Below are 17631 nucleotides of genomic sequence, written 5' to 3' on the forward strand. Positions count from 1 at the left end.
CTCAGACAGGCAGAAATATTTAAAAATACTTCTAAATAAAAACTGAATAATGGAAGAAAGAGAAAAATATGCTGATCTGGAATATTTTCTCCACTGGAAAAGTCTTCCTGTGATCTGAAAAAATATAAATCTTAAATTAGGACATGAAATATGGTTTTCATGGCTGTAAAAGTTATTTTATAGCAAGTTGTTGTGCTTCCTACAACCCTGTAAAATATCAGCCCAGGCCATAAAATCCTTTCAGATATGGTACATCTTGTCAGATTTACTGCTGATCTCACTAATGTCACAAGCAAATTACCTATTCTCTTCACCTTTTCTCTGCTATCTCCTACACCTTCATATCTCTGCGAATTTTCCACATTTTCTTACATCAAAGCAGATCTAAGAGCCTTTAACTTGAGGCTTTCCCAGAGCACATCTCAGACAGTATCAGCTCCTGTTTAGGCAGTCTGTGCCCTGCCATGGATTTTATTTGGCCTGAGTGGGCCCCCTGGTGTGTGAGCTCAAGATTAAAACCCCTGGGTTTCTCAGTCCAATTGGTCTAGTCAGCATTCAGCCTCCATTTTTTGCCTGAAGCAGAAATGGGGGCTTGGGGGAAGAACAAGAACTGCATACAGTGCTAGTGAAAAAATCTAAACTATTTTAATCCAATGGAAGTTCTGTGAGCTGTAATGAAGTATATTGTTCTGCTGTGTTGCCACTGGTTGCTAGTTAACTGCACCATCAGTGTTTCGCTGCACAGATCTGGGGTCCATGGGAAAGCAAGCTCTGGAAAAGCCATGATATAATGTCTCATTTCCCTAATAGCAGGCAGCAGCTTGGCACCAATTGCCCTTTGATGTCACAGTGCTGAGAAGTTTCACTGCATTTTAGCTCAGAGGTGAAGGGAAGTCCTCAGGGAGGAAGTCACTCCCTGCTACCACAGTGCTACGTTCCCCCAGTAGCTGAATTTGGCTCCTCCAGGTTGTCCTCCCCTGGTTTCTAAACGCAGAAAGGAATTCAGCCTGAGCTGAGACTGGTGTGAACGGGGCAGAGGTGGCAGAAGGGACATGGCTGGACCATGGTGCCCACACAGAACAAGTGCAGAAGGGCAGCCATGCATCCACCCCCTCCTCCGAAAATGCCCACAGTGACAGAGCTGCTGTCCTGCAAAAGACCCCCCTAGCTGCACTTCAGCTTTCCAGCCCCTGGCATGGCCAGGGCAGCATCCTTGCTCTGTCCCAAAGATCTGCCTTTCAGCATGGGATTAGCATGTTAGTGCGGGGAGAACCCGCTGCCTGTTGTGCTTCACTCTCCCGCTTCAGCGCTCACAAACTTCATTCAAAGCTTCTTTGAAAAGCAGATGCACACATGCCACACCCAGGCACAGCTGCTAACATGAGGCAAGGAAACAGGAGACATTTAAATATAGAACAGCCAGCCTTGGTGAGAGGGGAGAGCTCTGCTGGTGCAGCCTGACTTCCTTGATCAGCAAGCTCTCGTGCTTACACAGAATGAAATGACACAAGCGATAATTTCATTTGGAAGGAAAATCACTTCTGTAAAGCAAAGTATGCAAAGCGGCCTATGTTGGGTTGTTTCAATTTTGCAGCTGAAAAATAAAAGGAATTCCTCAGCCCGAGATTTTAGAAAGCCAGACCATATTTCTGGTGAGTCAAACTTTAGATGTCCAGGAACATTAGTGTCTCCAGGAGAGAGGAACACAGATTCCCTCAGGACTAGACCCTGTATATGTCAGGATAGGCATGCACTGGTTATAGGCAGAAGGTACAATAGATAATTTCTTAATCTATCTAATTCAGTATCATTTAAGACCTGACCTTCCTCAGAATAAAGACCCAGTTTTACAGCCTGTAGAATATCTGACTTTCTTAACAGCAACAGATGATACAAGTCTTTCTAAGCTTGAAAGAAGAACTGCCCTGACTCTTTCACTCTGAAGAAAGCCTTGCCCTGTATAATAAGAAATCAAGGACCTTCCCTTTGCCCAAGCAGTGTAAGCAGCTGCTATCTGCAGTACCTGCCACAGCTCTGGGCAGCTGTTAACACAGGCACACGAACCCCACCAGGGCTCTCAGGTGTTTCAGGGGAGTGTGCCTCCAAAAGGACAGCCTGGCAACCCACACACTGGGAAGAGCCAGCCCAGGGGGAGAAAGCACGGTTAGTTCTGAGCTCATGCAGAGCAGCAACAGGATGACTCAGGGACACCCAGGCAAGGAACAGGCCATGGGACAACTGTGTAACTGGTGGGATGAAATGTGCAGATGTCCAGCATTGACTCATTGCTCATTGACTGGAAAGCACTTCTGGCCAGAGCCGTACCTGTCCTATCGAAATGAAAAGTTACAAACTCTTGCTTGCCAACAAACTCATCTCAACTAGGAAAACTCTATAGTTTGAGTATCAGCAGCCCCAAGCATGGAACTCTCTGCCTCCCAGCAAGCTGGGTGCCTGACCTGCTCTCCATTCACATCGGCCTCCATTGCTCCCTCCCCACATGCAAAACCTGGAAAACCAACCTCTACCAACAGAAGTTGTCAGCATACCATCACTGAAAGGCTCTGGGGACTCTACTCCATCACCTCACAGGAGTCTTACTCCCTGCTGCTTTCCTTAGGGCTACTGGCCAAATAAAGTCCCAACTGGCACAATTCAAGATGGCCCAGTCTATCCTTGAACTACCACCACCATCCATCTGCACATCAAGTACAACTCAGGGTCATACAGACAGCATGATATTTGAGAAGAAACTCAGTATCTTCTGTGATCAGCACAGTTTCAAAGTTTAGTGCACTGTTGGCATTGAACAACTAATTCTTAATGCAGACATGACACCACATATTGAGTGGTGAGAAGGACAGAAAATAGGACATTTTACATATTTTATTTTTCTCAGAATTTTAGCAAATGTGTCTGTAGTTCAGTGTTATTCTTCTTCCTACAGTTGTACCACCATACGATTATAAAATACTACAGATGACACTTTCCAAGCTGTGATCCAGGAGGTGACATTTCATTTTCAAAACTGACCTAAGAATTTAATTCCTAATGATTTAAAGACTTAGATTCATTTTTTTAAGATTGTCACCAAAATGGATATTAAGGTGCTTTCTGAATAGCTGAGCTAATTGATACATCCACAACATAATGTTTGCATAGGTTTTCTTGTAAAACAGCCATAGAATTAAAATGTATAAATACAATAAAGTAAACAATCGGGGCTTATTTTCCCTGTCCAAAGTGCAGGTGCTTCCATGTGTACATACACACATCTATTTGTACTAACATGAGTAAACTTAGTAGACTTTGTCATAACTATATCAACTACCAGGAACATAGATATGCAGATAAAATGTATTTTAATAGCTGTGCACATGGATTTTAAAAATAAATAATCTAAGCCAAATAAACTTTGAATGAGAATATCTAGATAGACACAAAGAGATTTTTGTAGCTGGACCCTATGAAACAAGTTGTTGTCTGTCACAAAGGCTGAAGGGAAAGCAGGGACGCCTCTTTGTTACGAGCCTTCAGATAAAGATTAAGAGCAGGGGGAAAAGGCATTGCTGCGTTTATCCTAGTGTGAGCTCCGAGCCAGGCTGCGAGCCTGCCGAGGTGGGAGCCAGGCAGCGCAGCCCGCAGCTCGGGGCAGCCGCCGGCACGGGGCGGGCTGCCAGGAGCCAGCACAGCACAGCGTGGCCTTACCTGTTCCAGGTAGCGTTGGAGCAGGCCCGGCGCTGCTGGCTCCCCCGCTCTTCCAAGGCTGCCTGCTCTCTCTTGCCCAGATCACTGAGGCTGGGCGAACTCATGAACTTCAACCTGCGAAGAGTCCTCATGGTCAAATGTGTGTTTGCAGCTACAGATACACCATCCTGTTTACACACATACACACGCAGCTGGAGCAGCGGCGGCAGTGCGAGCGGTTCCCTCCGTCTGCTGTTCAAAAAAGAAACTTAAAAAAAAAAGAAGAGAGAACCAGTCTCTACGGAGCACACCTCTGCCAGCAAGAAAACAAACCTTTAATCAGATCAACTCTGACGTCATCAACTGTGGTTAATAATTTCTCCAGTCCTTTCAGAAAATAAGTCAGACTTCTGGCTGCTGCTACAGCACATTGAAGGGGCCCCTTATAACCACAGCTGCCCCAAGCTGAAGGCTTCCCTTCCCCGTGGCCCCAGGAATCTCACTCAGCACTGCGGTGCTCCACCTGTCATAGGAACTGCCTGGCTCCTGCAGCAGCCTGGGGGGTGGTCTCGCAGCATTTCCCAACCTCTCCCCCCTCTTCCTGCACTCATAAATGGAAACAAAACTGGAGGGTAACAGACAGGAAAAAAAAAAACAAAACTCAAACCTAAGTAACCAGTGCTGACGCACTGAGACTTTACTGTGAAGTTTCATAAGTGCCTGTGCCCTGCCACATTACGACACTGGTTGCTCGCACTCTCACTCACACATCCACACCCTCAGAGGCTGCTCTGGCCCAAAGCCTCACACAAAGGCAAGCCATGTAACTGTGGAATTAAAGCGATGGCCTGGGGTTTAGCACTTGGAGGAATTTTTGGTGGTACACAGAAGAGCCAGATGCTTTGCCCTTCGCTGCATTTTATTGGTTTTGTTCTATTTTTAAATTGCAGTAACAGCTGCACAACTTGGGGCATACAAAGTTTCTACAAAAGCCCCATGTGTCTTATCTTCAAAAGAAAAATCTCTCTCGACTGCAGCAGTGGAGCTGAAGGATATGCTGCTGCAAGACTCCACCCCATGCTTAGTTTGCTGTCACTTACCTGCAATTCTGTTTTAAATCAAGGATTGCCTGGCCAGTCTTCTGGGATAGTTTGCAACAGACTGAACCAGAGCCTAAGGATGGCTCTTCTGTCATCACTACGTCACTGATCTGCAAATACTCTGGTAAAAGCCACAAAGGCTCCTTGCAGAGTAACCTCACACTCAGTGCAAAGGGGCTGCAATAAGAACCTATCCTTGTTTTTTTTTTTTTTTCTGTTTTCTACTTACTCTTTTCATCTGTAATAGCCTGTTGTTTAGATTCAGGCTATAACCAGATTTGTTGGTGTCCAAATAACATGACAAAGCTTTCATTTCAGGAAAACTCAGTTTCTGACAGAGAGCTCTGCCCTATGTGCATCATATACTGACATGTTTTAGTAAAACACCAACTCCTCTTATTCAATTTAAATATTTACTTCCAAAATTTGTATTTCTTGTTAGCTCCATGGGAACCAATTGCAGAACTACATAGAGAAATAAATCTATTTTTACCATGTGCCAGTTTTAGCCGTAGTTGTTTTATCCAGCAGCTTGAATTACCATTGTATTAATTGCCCTTACCACACCAAAATTCAAAAGTATACAAACCAGCAACACAGTAGATACCATAAAAACATTTCACTTTGGAAGGGACCTGCAGCACCACATCTAACCTATGGACAAAAACATGACTATCCCCAGTCTCTTCCAGATGTTTAAATCCTTCAAACAAAAAACAATTATGTATATGGCAGCAAAAGGAAAACAAATACAACTATATATATACATACACACATATATATATATATATATATATATATATATACACACACACACACACACACATATCTCCTCCATATTTTAAGGGATGAGATGTCTTCTACAGCATACAAAGAAGGGAGCAAACACAGCTCCAGCAAAACACTGGTTTATCCAAATAGGATGAAGGCCACTCCATTTCTGTGGATAATATGGCTGGGGAGAGCAGGGGAACCCAACTCAGCCTAAGCTTCTGCTAAGGGCTCAGATAAAATGTTTGTCAGCCCTGTTAAGTGAAACAACTAGTTAGACAAACAAGGGGCAATATAATTCCCTCTAATTTAATTTTCCACCTAGCTCAGTTGCTTTTCTGTTTCTCACTTGCTGTGAATTAGATAGGTTTTGCAAAATGTTATTATACTGGATTAGATCCTCAATATTTTTTAACTCTTTGATTCCATCTGTATGGTGAAATACTACACCTGTAGAAGTCATTCTATTTATATGCCACCCCATCAATCTCAGTAACCAGTGCTAGACTCAGAGTCAATGCATGCAGCAAAACTAAGATGAGCCAGCATTTCAATCTCCTGTAGAATTTTTAACAGGTGACAGGCTTTCTCTACACTCCTTTCTCCTTTTTATGATTACACCTGACCAAATGTTGATTTATGATAAAATAAATAAATTATAAAATAAATGTATTTTATGATAAAATAAATATTTTTCACCAAGGGCTACCTCCACCCATAATTGCAGAATAATACTTCATAATACTTCGTATTTATACCCTGTTGTGAGTCCACAGACATGCTTGACTTCATGTCACTCATTAACTTGACCTAAGCAGAGCTTGGGTATGAAAGGAGAAGATAAAATCTGCAGTTCAGCATTACGAGTACAGAGAGAGGTGGCATGACTGGCCCAGGCCACCCCATGAGCAGGTGGCAGGGACATCAGGAGATCCTGGACCTCTGTTCCCATTGCAGCAGAGGAACGAGTGGATCCTGCAGGAAACAGGTATGTGGGGATTTCTGGGGCCAATACAGGACCAGAAGTGCCGGGAAGGCACTGAGCTGAGCTCCCAGTACAACCCAGCACCGCTCCCAGAGCGGCTCCGAGCGCAGCCGCTGGCCCCACCGTGCAGAGGGATCAGAGCACTGCTGGATTTCCTGAGAGCGAGGGGAGCCTGGGGGAGACCTCCAAAGGCTCGGTAAGGAGCTCTACAAGCTTCTTAAACAGAACAGCTGTACTCAGCACAGTCACAGAGCTGCGACTGTAAAGCACCAGTAGGTTAATTCATTTAAACCCAGCACGCCGTACACGGTACTAATGCCACTACTTAGCTCACACAAAACCTGCAGCTCAAAGGTTAAGTATTTAACCAAAGCCACACAACCACCTCAGTGAGGAAGGCACTGCCAGACCTAGCTCCTTCTCTTCCCCTCCAACATTTGTCCTTGTAAAAACAGGCCTGTCTCTACTACAAAGAATTCTTTGATCTGTGGGGCCCACATCCTGCGAGTGACTGCACAGCAAGTCCCAGAGCCACCAGAGTGCCACAGCCATAGGGGAATTTCTGGACTTACCTGGACTTACTTCTACCTCAAGACCTAAGACAATATATAGGTAGATAAATACAAGCTGGAAGTTGAAGAGGATTTATGCTTTTACTAGAAAACCATGTTAACATACATACAGATCCAGAACCTAGTATTAAACGCTGCTTTTAAAATCACAAGGGTTACTCCACCGTTACCTCCTGATATGTCACTTATGTCTGCAACACTCCAACTGGTTTAAACACTGAATTGCTGTGCCTAGAAAACATTAGACAACAAAATCTGGGCAGCCATCCCCAAGCATACACTTGGTTTCAAAAGAATGAGATTTGCTGAAAAAAAAATAGAAGAAAGAAGCATACATTTTATTTACTAATGTTAATTTTTACAGTTTAATTGTACTGTCTGCTTCTTTTTGATCATGACAAGAGGGGAAAAAGCAAAAAGTAATGTTCTCAATGGGAAACATTAAGAAATTCACAATATATGAAATTCATAATAAACCTGTGACTGCTATAGGTCAGCATGTTTTAGACTACACCACTCTGCTACTGCAATGACAGGTGAGCACTGCAGTAGTATTGGTACCAGTGGGAAGATATAAACAGTAAGAGAATTTGCCATCTCAGCTTTATTCACCACTCAGAGCTTTGCCATGAAACAGAACAACTCAGTAAAAAAAATTTAATTGTAAAAGAAAAAAGCAGCCCACTACTTCACTTCATCTCCCTGTCTCTTTTGGAGAAGGGAGCAGAACTTCCTATAGTGATGCTGAGTGGTGTACACTTTGCAGCCAAGAAGAGAATGGTAAAGTGTCTCTGTGGCAGAAAGGAGTTAAAAAATCTCCCTAGAAAAATGCATTTTAGTTTTTCATAAGCTACACCACAAAACTTAGGGCATGCCTCGACACATGCCAGAGCTCAGGAACTAATCTTCTGACAGAGCAGTGCAGCCTACTTAAAGGCACAGCACACCCTGCCATGCCAGCAGACGAGGGCCGAGGCAGAATGGAAGGAGAGGCAATCATCAGGAAAAAATAAAAAGAGCCAGGAGGAAATGAAGTTGTAAACCTTATGACTCATCAATTCCTTTGCTACAGTATCTACATAAAGCTCCTTTATCATCAGAAAACAAAGAATAAACAGAGTAAAGAACATATGAAACCAAACAGGGTCTATTTGCACCCTTCCTCCTCCATCCCACTGACTCTCTGCAACCTCTGGAGATAAAGGCGTTCTTAAAGATGCCTTTTTGTTTATTAGTTAGTCCTGGGACACCCTTGGTCAATCCTAGGACACACTTGGTTATGCTAGTCCTTTATCTTATTTCTGCCCTCACCACAGCCAAGCACTGATTTGTAAGAGAGGACTTGGCCTTACTTGGACATCTTCCCCAACCCTTGGAACACCTCCTGTACTTCTGCATCCTGTGACCAATCCTGCCTGCGTGACAACAGCTGCCTCCCTCTGGACAGAGCTGGGCTTTCTGCCCTTTCACCTCCATGTGGGATTCACACATGGTGTCTGTCTTTCAGGCTGTGACAAAGAAATGCTCATGACAGTATCGCCTCCCTAGGGAATCACAAGGTGACACCCAAGAAGAGCCCTTTGACTTGGGCTAGAAAGGGATGCTCTGCCCCTGTCGCTACTTCTGCACTTAATAGTCCACCCTGGAAAGCTCCAGAGCTGACCTTCAGGCAACCCACGGTGCTGCAGCTCCCCTGCCTGCCTCAGAGACACACTGGCTTCCACCAAACATGACCATCCATGCCATGGCAACCTGCAGACAATCAGGGCCCATTTCCCAGACTTTCCCTTCCAGAGGTTTTTCAGTGTGAGGCAGAGCAGCCTGAGTGTGCCTAGGAGATCTTCTCAGCAGAGAGGCCTGCATCTGAGCAAAGAACCATCCAGACTGCAGCACCCATCCAATTCTAGCTTCTTTTCATAGGCTGCTGATGAATGACATTTATTACCTGTACACTGAGCTCCTCAGCTTCCCACCTCGCTTCCTTCATGCTTCTCCTTTGCTTTTGTACTCCCTCTCCGGTTTTTGTCTCTCTTGGCTAATTAATGCTTTCTCAGGCAGTTTTTAAATATAAAGGGAAAGGAAAATAGTTGGTACTAACACAATATTTGCAATCCACTCTTCAGCTGGCTCTCAGGGTATCGAGGCTTCAGTTCACCTGTTTGGACTGTGAGCTCTTCTTTACCCTTTTCACTTTGGGGATTCACTCTGTTCTTCAGCCAGCAAAACAGGGTCCTGAACTCAGATATAGACCCCAGTCCCCAGCATAATCTAACACAGTTGTGGATTGAGCAATACCTGCTGAAAGCATCCATGAAATCCCACCCTCTTTGTCAGCAGTTTTTGGTTTTACAGAGCATAGCAATACAAGCAGTTCTTGAAACAGAGTGGACAGCTAAATCTTTTTTGTCTTGTTCTTCAGGATAAAGGCACTAGGAGAGAATTAGGACAGGAATAGGCCTTGTACACCCCCATCCAAAATATCAAGCTTTCCATGATAAATCAATTCTCCTGGCTTGTAGTATTGCTCCTAGTTATCTCTATAAAGGTTCTGGGAATTAAAGACTGTGGTCCAAAAAAATGCAATGGTTCTGCTGGAGGAAGTGAGGACCAGTGTTCTGAATTATATGACCTGTGGCATTACCACCTTCCACTCACATGCCCCCAGGAAAGGAGATGGGGTTCTGAGTGCCAAATGTACCTGTTTCAAATATTACTGTTGCCCACTCAGTGAATTAACAGTGAATACTCCAAGACAAGCTCACAACTTTGTACTTAAACAGGAGTCAAATCTTAAATTTTGATTTAGACAGCAAGGTCTCAAGAGTTCTGATCAATAAGTAAATAAAATACTTTTAAATACTTTGTGCTCTTATTACAAGATCATGAGAAAGTGGAAAATTAATCTTATGAAGTAATTAAGCCTATAATACACACGGATTTTTTGCCTTCCTGAGCTCTAGGTCAATTCTTTCTTGAATTGCCATATTGCATAATTTTAATTGGCTCCTAGAACACCATGACCTTACTGCAGCAACTACAGTACGTCAGTGCTGTCTTCTACAGTTATACATGGTACCACGCCTTCCAAATCTGTGAACCCTGAGAGATCAGAAGCATGTGCTGCACAGTGCTATTTTTCTTATATCTGATTCAAGGTCTTCCAAGAAGGCTCTGATTGCCTTGGAAGGTCACCAAGATAAAGAACCCACTGCAGCAACTCACTGAGTTTCCAATGAACTGCACTGGTGGGCAGCTGTAGTTACAAGTAATATCTTGTCTTTCCCTTAAAGCCAGGATATTGCTTGTGCAATGCTTTCTGAGCATGGCTAGAAATATGAACTGTGCCCTGAGATTCCTGTCCCCTCCTGTGCCCAAATCAGGAAGGTTACTTCAGACCTGAGCAATGCATGAGCCATCTCTGCAAACTTGGGGAATCTTTGACTCTGGTGGCATTACACTGCTGTTATTTGCATGTACTATATATCTCTTTGGAACAAATTCTGGAGTCCTGCAAGAATCAACAAAAGCCTAGTGTTCAGTACAAATGGATTCTTTCAGAAAACTCATCATTCTCCCTTTGTCTCACAAGGAAATCTTTCTGAATGGAAACATTGCCAAAGAGATTGAAAGACAATCCAAAATTGCAACATCTATCTGTGCACTTGGACTCTCCAGCACTCAGTGTGATGAAACTTTCATAGGAACTTAAAAATGGGGATTTTTTTCCATCCTTCACACATACATCCTTTACACTTTCTCATGCTGAGATTGTCCCTTCAGACTGAGATATTGGGCAGTGGAAACAGCTAGAGTATATAAAGCCTTAATTGCACAAATTATTAAGCATTTGTACCCTTAAATCTTCATTTTACCAGGTCAGCAAGTCCAGTACTATGATATCTCAAGTATGTATCACATTCTGAGTGCTTTCTCAGGATGCTCTGGGAAATAATTTATCTCAAAGGGCAAAGTGATGGAATTTTTAGACTCCATAGCAAGATTTGGAAGAACTCTTGACTGTCACTGCAGCTCATTAGCCAGTCTCAGTCTTCAGTCAGACACAACATGATAGCAACATCTGAGTTATCACATAGGTGGAATGTAATCCTCATAATTTAACTTCTGAAGGATTATTTGGACCTCAGTGATGTGACATGTCCTCCTGGAGAAAATGGAGGAGGAATGAAAGGTACATGCTCTGACCCTGGATGAAGAAATCTTTGAGAGCTATCACTGGTACAAGCTCAGCTGGTATTTCAAGTTGGGAGATATTAAATTAGTGTTTCTAGGAGAATCTGCTGCTGACCAAAGGCATTGAGAGATTGAGAGGAAAAGGACAAAGGCTTTCATGAGACAGCCTCAACAGAAAGACTGGCTAAAAACATCTTCTGGCTAGGGAATCAAATGAAATTTTAGGGAGACTTCAGCTCACAGTTCCACCCTCCAGCAGTGAACAATAATGGAACAATACATTAAAATAGTGCCAGAATCTCTTCTTTGTATTTGGAGGAGGTGGAAAATGGAGCAAACAAAGAGGTACAATTTTGCCAGGAATAATGAGTGTTCCTCTGTGACACAGTAAACCCTTCAACCCTCCTTCGTTATCTCAACACTCTCCTACTGACTTCTGTCTCCTCCTAAGGACAGCAAATGTGTCACTTTGCCATTTCTGATTGGCCCTGACATGCCAGGGCTTCTGCATGTGCTGGATTTGAAACCTGTGAGGTTTCCATGAAGTAACTCAGGACACAACCAGAAGATAACGTACAAACCTATGTACATATACTGCCTACGTACAAACATTTTCAAAGGCTGTGGTCTGCAGATGTAAACTAATGGGGGCCTGAAGCCTTCAATACCTGTTTTTTATGGCCCTGTTACAGTACAGCCATACTCCTAAGATCTTTAGATTACAGCATACCATAATGAAGAGAAAGTAATACCTGTGACTACAAAAATACGTTGGAATATAAAATTTGAATACAATAAAACTGTAAGCATTGCTTAAAGTTTACTATATTGCCAGCCAAGTAATATTTTTCTGCAAAGAAAAAAAACCCAAGTGGTTATAAAATACTGGGTTTGCAGTGGGAAGGCAGTGATTTTTCATAAGATGTTGATATTTCCAGTCAGAAAACACTCTGTCAGGGTGCTGGTAAGTTGCTCAAGGCGTAATGTTTAATAATGTCTCCTTGCATGGTGGGAACTCTGATCTGACTGTCCATCACAATAACGTTACAGATTACATGGCAATCTATAAACAGTTTACAATAGGATAGTTTGCAAATGCTGCACTAAGAACAGAGGGCTTACACATGTCTCTATTTATTCTGAGTTATTTAGAATACCAAGAATAAAAAGTTGAACAATGAACAAACCAAAGACGGGTTGTACACTGTGAATGTTTAAAATATTCCAGTGAAGCATGAAAGCATCTTTTAGTTCTGCTGGCAGTGGCTGAATCTTCCTAGGAATACTTGGAGTTGCAGCTGACAGAACTCATGTTTAGTAGCAGATTAGTTGGTAGATTGTTAATTTAGCTAAAAGCAGATGTGGGTATTTGTTTTAGGGAGGGTTATAAAGTTCAGAAGCAGAATTTTTTTGGGTATGCTTGAAATAATGCAGGCAGAGATAGCAGGGATTTCCTGCCTGAGTAATTCTTCCCTCACCTTCTCCAGATGAATCACTTATGAAAAGTGATGCCCATACTCCTCATGACTTGGCTCCCATTGTTCAATATTCCCTCTCTGCTACTGACATCCTTAACTCACATGTCAGGGAATTCAGAATGGCAGTACCTAAACAGCAGCCTCCAAATCCTAAGGGACAAGAAGTGCAGCACGAGTAAAAATGAATGGGCTCATTTTCCTCTCACTTTGAAACATCTGTGCACTGTTTGCAGCACAAGATAAATTCTGCTGTAGGTTCCAGCGTTGCACACATCCCTGGAAGTGTTCACGGCCAGGCTGGACATGGCATGGAGCAGCCTGGTCTCGTGGAAGGTGCTCCTACCCATGGCAGGGAGACTGGAACAAGATGGTCCTCAAGGTCCCTTCCAACACAACACTGTGACTATGATCAGAGCCAAGCAAGGCTCTGGCAAACTGCAGTTAATAGGGGACCATTTACTCCTGCAGCCTGGGATGAAACCAAGTAACACTGTAGGAAAGTGCAGCTATCACTGCAATGAAATCCCAAAGAACAGGAATTCCCACTATTACCATGTCATATTGATTGGGAAGAAAGCATGCATTACTACCAAAGTAATAGAAATAAAAGTTTGCAAGAGCCAACCCTTTAGGAAAGACCTAATTCCTTAGAAAACACCCTTTAGAAAATACTTCATTCCTTAAAAAAACAAAGGAAAAAGCTTGAAGCCATGGCAAAGGTTAGATTCTGCAGTTTAATGATTAAGTAAATAAATCTGTATACATTCAGAAAGAAAATCCTGTTGCAGGAGGAAACAGACAACTGTTTTCTGGGAAAATTTCTAAGTTGCTTCAAAAAAACCAAGAGTTCCTATGTGTGATGATAATGTTAAAAGGAAAACAGAACAACATCAAAGACAGAGTAAGCACATTTACTTTCTTTTCACATAAATGCACTTGCACACCACCATGCACACTCTCCTTTGATGACTAGCATTTAACAAAAGTGATTTCAAGAAATCATTAAAAATCTTTTTCTTCCTAAAAACCTTGAATCTCAAACACAAATCCAATTCTAACAATGAATATTAAGTGTTTGACCAGGTCCCCCTGCAGAAAAGTCGCAGCTGTGTAAGACATTACTACAGCTCAGCTGTTCAGTGTCCCTTCTTGCCACACCCACACACACATATATATATATATCAATCATATATGGGTCATTTGAGAATCCCTTGTTGCTTTAGTGCACAGCCAGGGCAGCTAAATCTATTTCTGCAACACTGACTGTGATCTTGGTGAACAGTAGCTGAATGCTCTCCTTCAGCTTGAGGGCACTGGGGGGGATGACACCCCAGCTTTTCCATCACCCACTCTGGCTCTTCTCTTCAGGGCTTTTTTTCCTCAAGGACATAAAGTTATTTAGAGGCTCCTCTCAGGCAGCAACAATTCAAACAATTTTCTATATTGCTCACTCACAATCCTGATTCAGCTCTAAATAGATTCCCAACTGAAAGTTCATGCATAGCATTTTTTGAGTTGCATTAAAGCTAGATGGGTGCAGACTGACATGCACTGATGCTGAAGACTCCGAAGTACTGCACTATTATTCAGGTATTTTCCTGTTGCAGAAATTTTGGAGGAGAGATGTTAACCCTATGGAGCCCAACAAAATGCACTCTCCAGGTGTTTGAATTTGGAAACATTTTCCAGTTGGAATTAGTATTGAAGAAACATGTGCTTACCTGCTAAAGGAAGATGAAAACAGCACTGAATAGTAAACAGAAGACTCTGCAGCAGGTTTCCAAGAGTCAACATGAAAATTCTTGACAGGCAATACAAACTGGTTGAAAAAAAGTCAGGCCCTTGCAAAAAAGTCACCTCTGCAACAAAAGATAAACGAAAGAGCAGTATTTTAAATATTGCTATTCTACAATGTATTTCAAGAGTGCACTAATAAACCCATAATGACATAAATAAAATAAGCACAAAAATCAGTGCTGTTCTACCTCATTGCTGACTCAAATATCTCTTCTTGCACTTCTCCCTTTTCTGTTTTATTTTCTCCATGGAGAAGAATTCACTGGTACCAACATTAAAAGCTATACTTACCTCTAAAGAAGGCAAGAAAGCTTCCAAGGGCACAGACAGCGCAAGCAGTTCTGTGTCCCAGCATTAAGGAGGTGACAGGAAAAGGTTTGAAATATGCTGCATGATATACTGCAATCGGCTTCGGAGAGCAGATGTGCAGGAAGGCCCAAGAAAGTCTTAAATGCCTAATTTAGAAATACTGGGAATTCTTTCTTTAGGGCTTCAAATGATGGGTACAATATCACTGCTTGCCCTGGGCTGTGACTATTGTCCCTCTGGGGTGACTATTAACACAGTTAACAATGCCAGAGTGGATAAATAGGTGAAGCACAGAATTAAGAATTACGTGACTTCTAACCCCAACATAAACACCTTCATAATTTAAAGATTATTTTTGCAAATAACTTGCCAATAAATATAGAACACTATTAGGAAAATAATATACATGTATATATATATACACACATACATACACACACAAATGTGTATATATATATATACATGCACATACATACACCATACACACAGATACACGGTGGTATTCACACACATCCACATTGTCAGTACAGTTCTTCATGCCTTACACTTTGCATAGTATTTAGTACCAACTCTAACACACTTCTAAATTTAACTACAAATATATATATATATGTCCTTTTTGGCTTAGTTCATCCTGGGTAGAAATCACTCTTGCTTTTGTTTTGTGACATTTCATACTCACTTTTCAAGGATGTGACTGCATGTGCTTAAAAATATGTATTTTAAATTTAATCTTTGCTGCACTTGAAAGAACAAAACAATCCCCTTATACTCCCCCTCTGTCTGCTTCAGGAGTATCAGCTTCATTCTGTTATCCCTTATTTTAGGCCAACTCAGAGGTGTTAGCTGAGGTCAGAGCGCTGGGCAGGGTTGGTGCATGTTGCCTGCACTGCATCGGGAGCACACACACAGCAGCTCAGCAGAGCTGGAGAAATCCCTCTCAGCCTGGGGCTGCAGAGCCCTGGGCCAAGGTTGGAAAGCCACCTCTGAGCAGCGTGCGGCACATAACACATCAGCAAAAGTGACACCGGGGACGTGGTGCCAAACCACAAGGTGCAAACACCACCACACAGCAGTAGCAATTCCTGCGGACACGGCTGGGCGTTGCAGGAGCATTTGAAAACTGCTCTGATGGCGTGGGAGGTCAGCAGGCTCAGCCAGAGCTGACTTACAGGATGGACCCTGGGCAATGTGTGGCTGACACCATCAATATTATTTAGCTAAAAATACATGACTGAGACGCTGATGTTATCTGTTTAACACCAAAACGACTGCTTTAGAAACTTCCATGTAACCTTGTGCAGTTACCTGCAAGAAATCTAGCATTTTAAAAATCTTTCCCAACTGACATGAACAGAGACTTGGTTGTAGGGTATTTTATGGGAAACCCTCCCAGCCAAGGTGAGGGCCCTGGCCAAGCCCTGGTCCCTCCTGGTTGGGAAGTGCACCATCAGATCCAGGAGTTTCTGTGATAAAATACAACCAAGCCACTCTGACTTGCTGCTTTGCACCTATAAACGCTGGACCCACTTTTGGGGTGCATTTTCAGACCTCACCTGTGTGTGGAAGCACTGTGTAGGATTTTCTCAATTGCCAGGAAGGGTTCTCCAGGTCCTTGCTGTGAAACAGGGCACCCCAGGACTGCAGGCTCTGGATGATGAAGTATTTAGGCAATTGCTGATGTATCTCTATCAATCACTATCCTTTCTCTTGTATAGTAATGATTAGGTGCATTACCTTTCTCACTTTTGCTTGTTGCTAAAGCCAAGCCTGCAGTTTTACTGGATGTATCATTTTACTTTTGTGTTCCTTTAAAATTCGCAGTAAAATAAGACCATTCTTTCCACTGGTGTCTGTGTCCTTTAAATCGCCCCCATCATTTGGCAGAACACTTCCTGACTTCAGACAGATATTATCAACAGAGAGCACAATAATAGCTAGTTGGTTCTCAAAAAATGGAGTGCTTATGGGTATGAAAATAGTGTTTTGCTTGGAGAACCTGCTTTGACATTTCTATGCTAGCAGATTAAAAAAAAAATCCTCAGTATTGCCTATAATCGGTGATAATTTGATCAGCCAGCATTAGAAACCTACACCATAGTGCTACTCTTTAGGATTTAAGGGGGTCATTTCAGAATAAAATTCCACTGCCTTTTTTACTTAAACTGACCTAACTTTGATGATGAAAGCTCAGCTATTCCATCAATACAAGCATGAAGTATGGGGCTTTTTTTTTTAATTTGTTGAAATACATTTATCTTGCCTTTATCTAACATTCAGTATATCTAAACTACTTATAGGTTCAGGAGAAAAAGAGAATGCCTAGAAAAACCCAACTCATGATGCTGTTGCATAGAAGTTCCAGGAGACTGCAATTAAATATTCCTTCTTCCAGCTGAGCAGTCGCTGCATTCTTTGACAGATAAAGCAAATGAAGATTTCATTTGTCATAAAGTATCGATAACACCTCTTAAACCAAACATTTCCCAGAAGAAGAACTTCAGAATTGCATGACAATTTTCCCAGGCACACACTGCTGGACTCCCTTCCCACTCCAGGGATAGCACCATAGCGAGGCTCTCAGAAGAATCCCTGTCAATGACCCAAAATTACCTTCAGGCTGTAGCTTTAGATAACTCCTGACCAGCATGGAAAGAAACAACTCCAGAGGTTCTTGAACCCTAAAGCTGCCACAAAATCCAGACTCATCTCCAACTGCTCTGAGCTACAGGGCAGTACAA

At 42.6% G+C, this 17631-nt stretch overlaps 1 protein-coding gene across 6 annotated transcripts in view; it reads right to left on the bottom strand.

Annotated features, from left to right (window-relative positions):
* The window catches only part of PRR5 (proline rich 5), a 91607-nt gene that overhangs the window by 35451 nt on the left and 38525 nt on the right, over nt 1-17631 (bottom strand). For 3 of the 6 annotated variants that reach the window (XM_077783209.1, XM_021529971.3, XM_077783210.1), the window contains 2 exons: nt 14506-14643; nt 3709-3955 (listed from right to left, as the gene is read on the bottom strand). In XM_077783209.1, the coding sequence (XP_077639335.1) occupies nt 3709-3955; nt 14506-14643 (385 nt within the window). Of the gene's footprint in view, nt 1-3708; nt 3956-4210; nt 4971-14505; nt 14644-17631 lie in introns of those variants that run through there. The other 3 variants (XM_021529974.3, XM_077783211.1, XM_021529976.3) reach the window with 3 other exon arrangements.

The sequence above is a fragment of the Lonchura striata genome, chromosome 5 (genome assembly GCF_046129695.1).
Source record: "Lonchura striata isolate bLonStr1 chromosome 5, bLonStr1.mat, whole genome shotgun sequence".
NCBI classification, from domain to species: domain Eukaryota; kingdom Metazoa; phylum Chordata; class Aves; order Passeriformes; family Estrildidae; genus Lonchura; species Lonchura striata.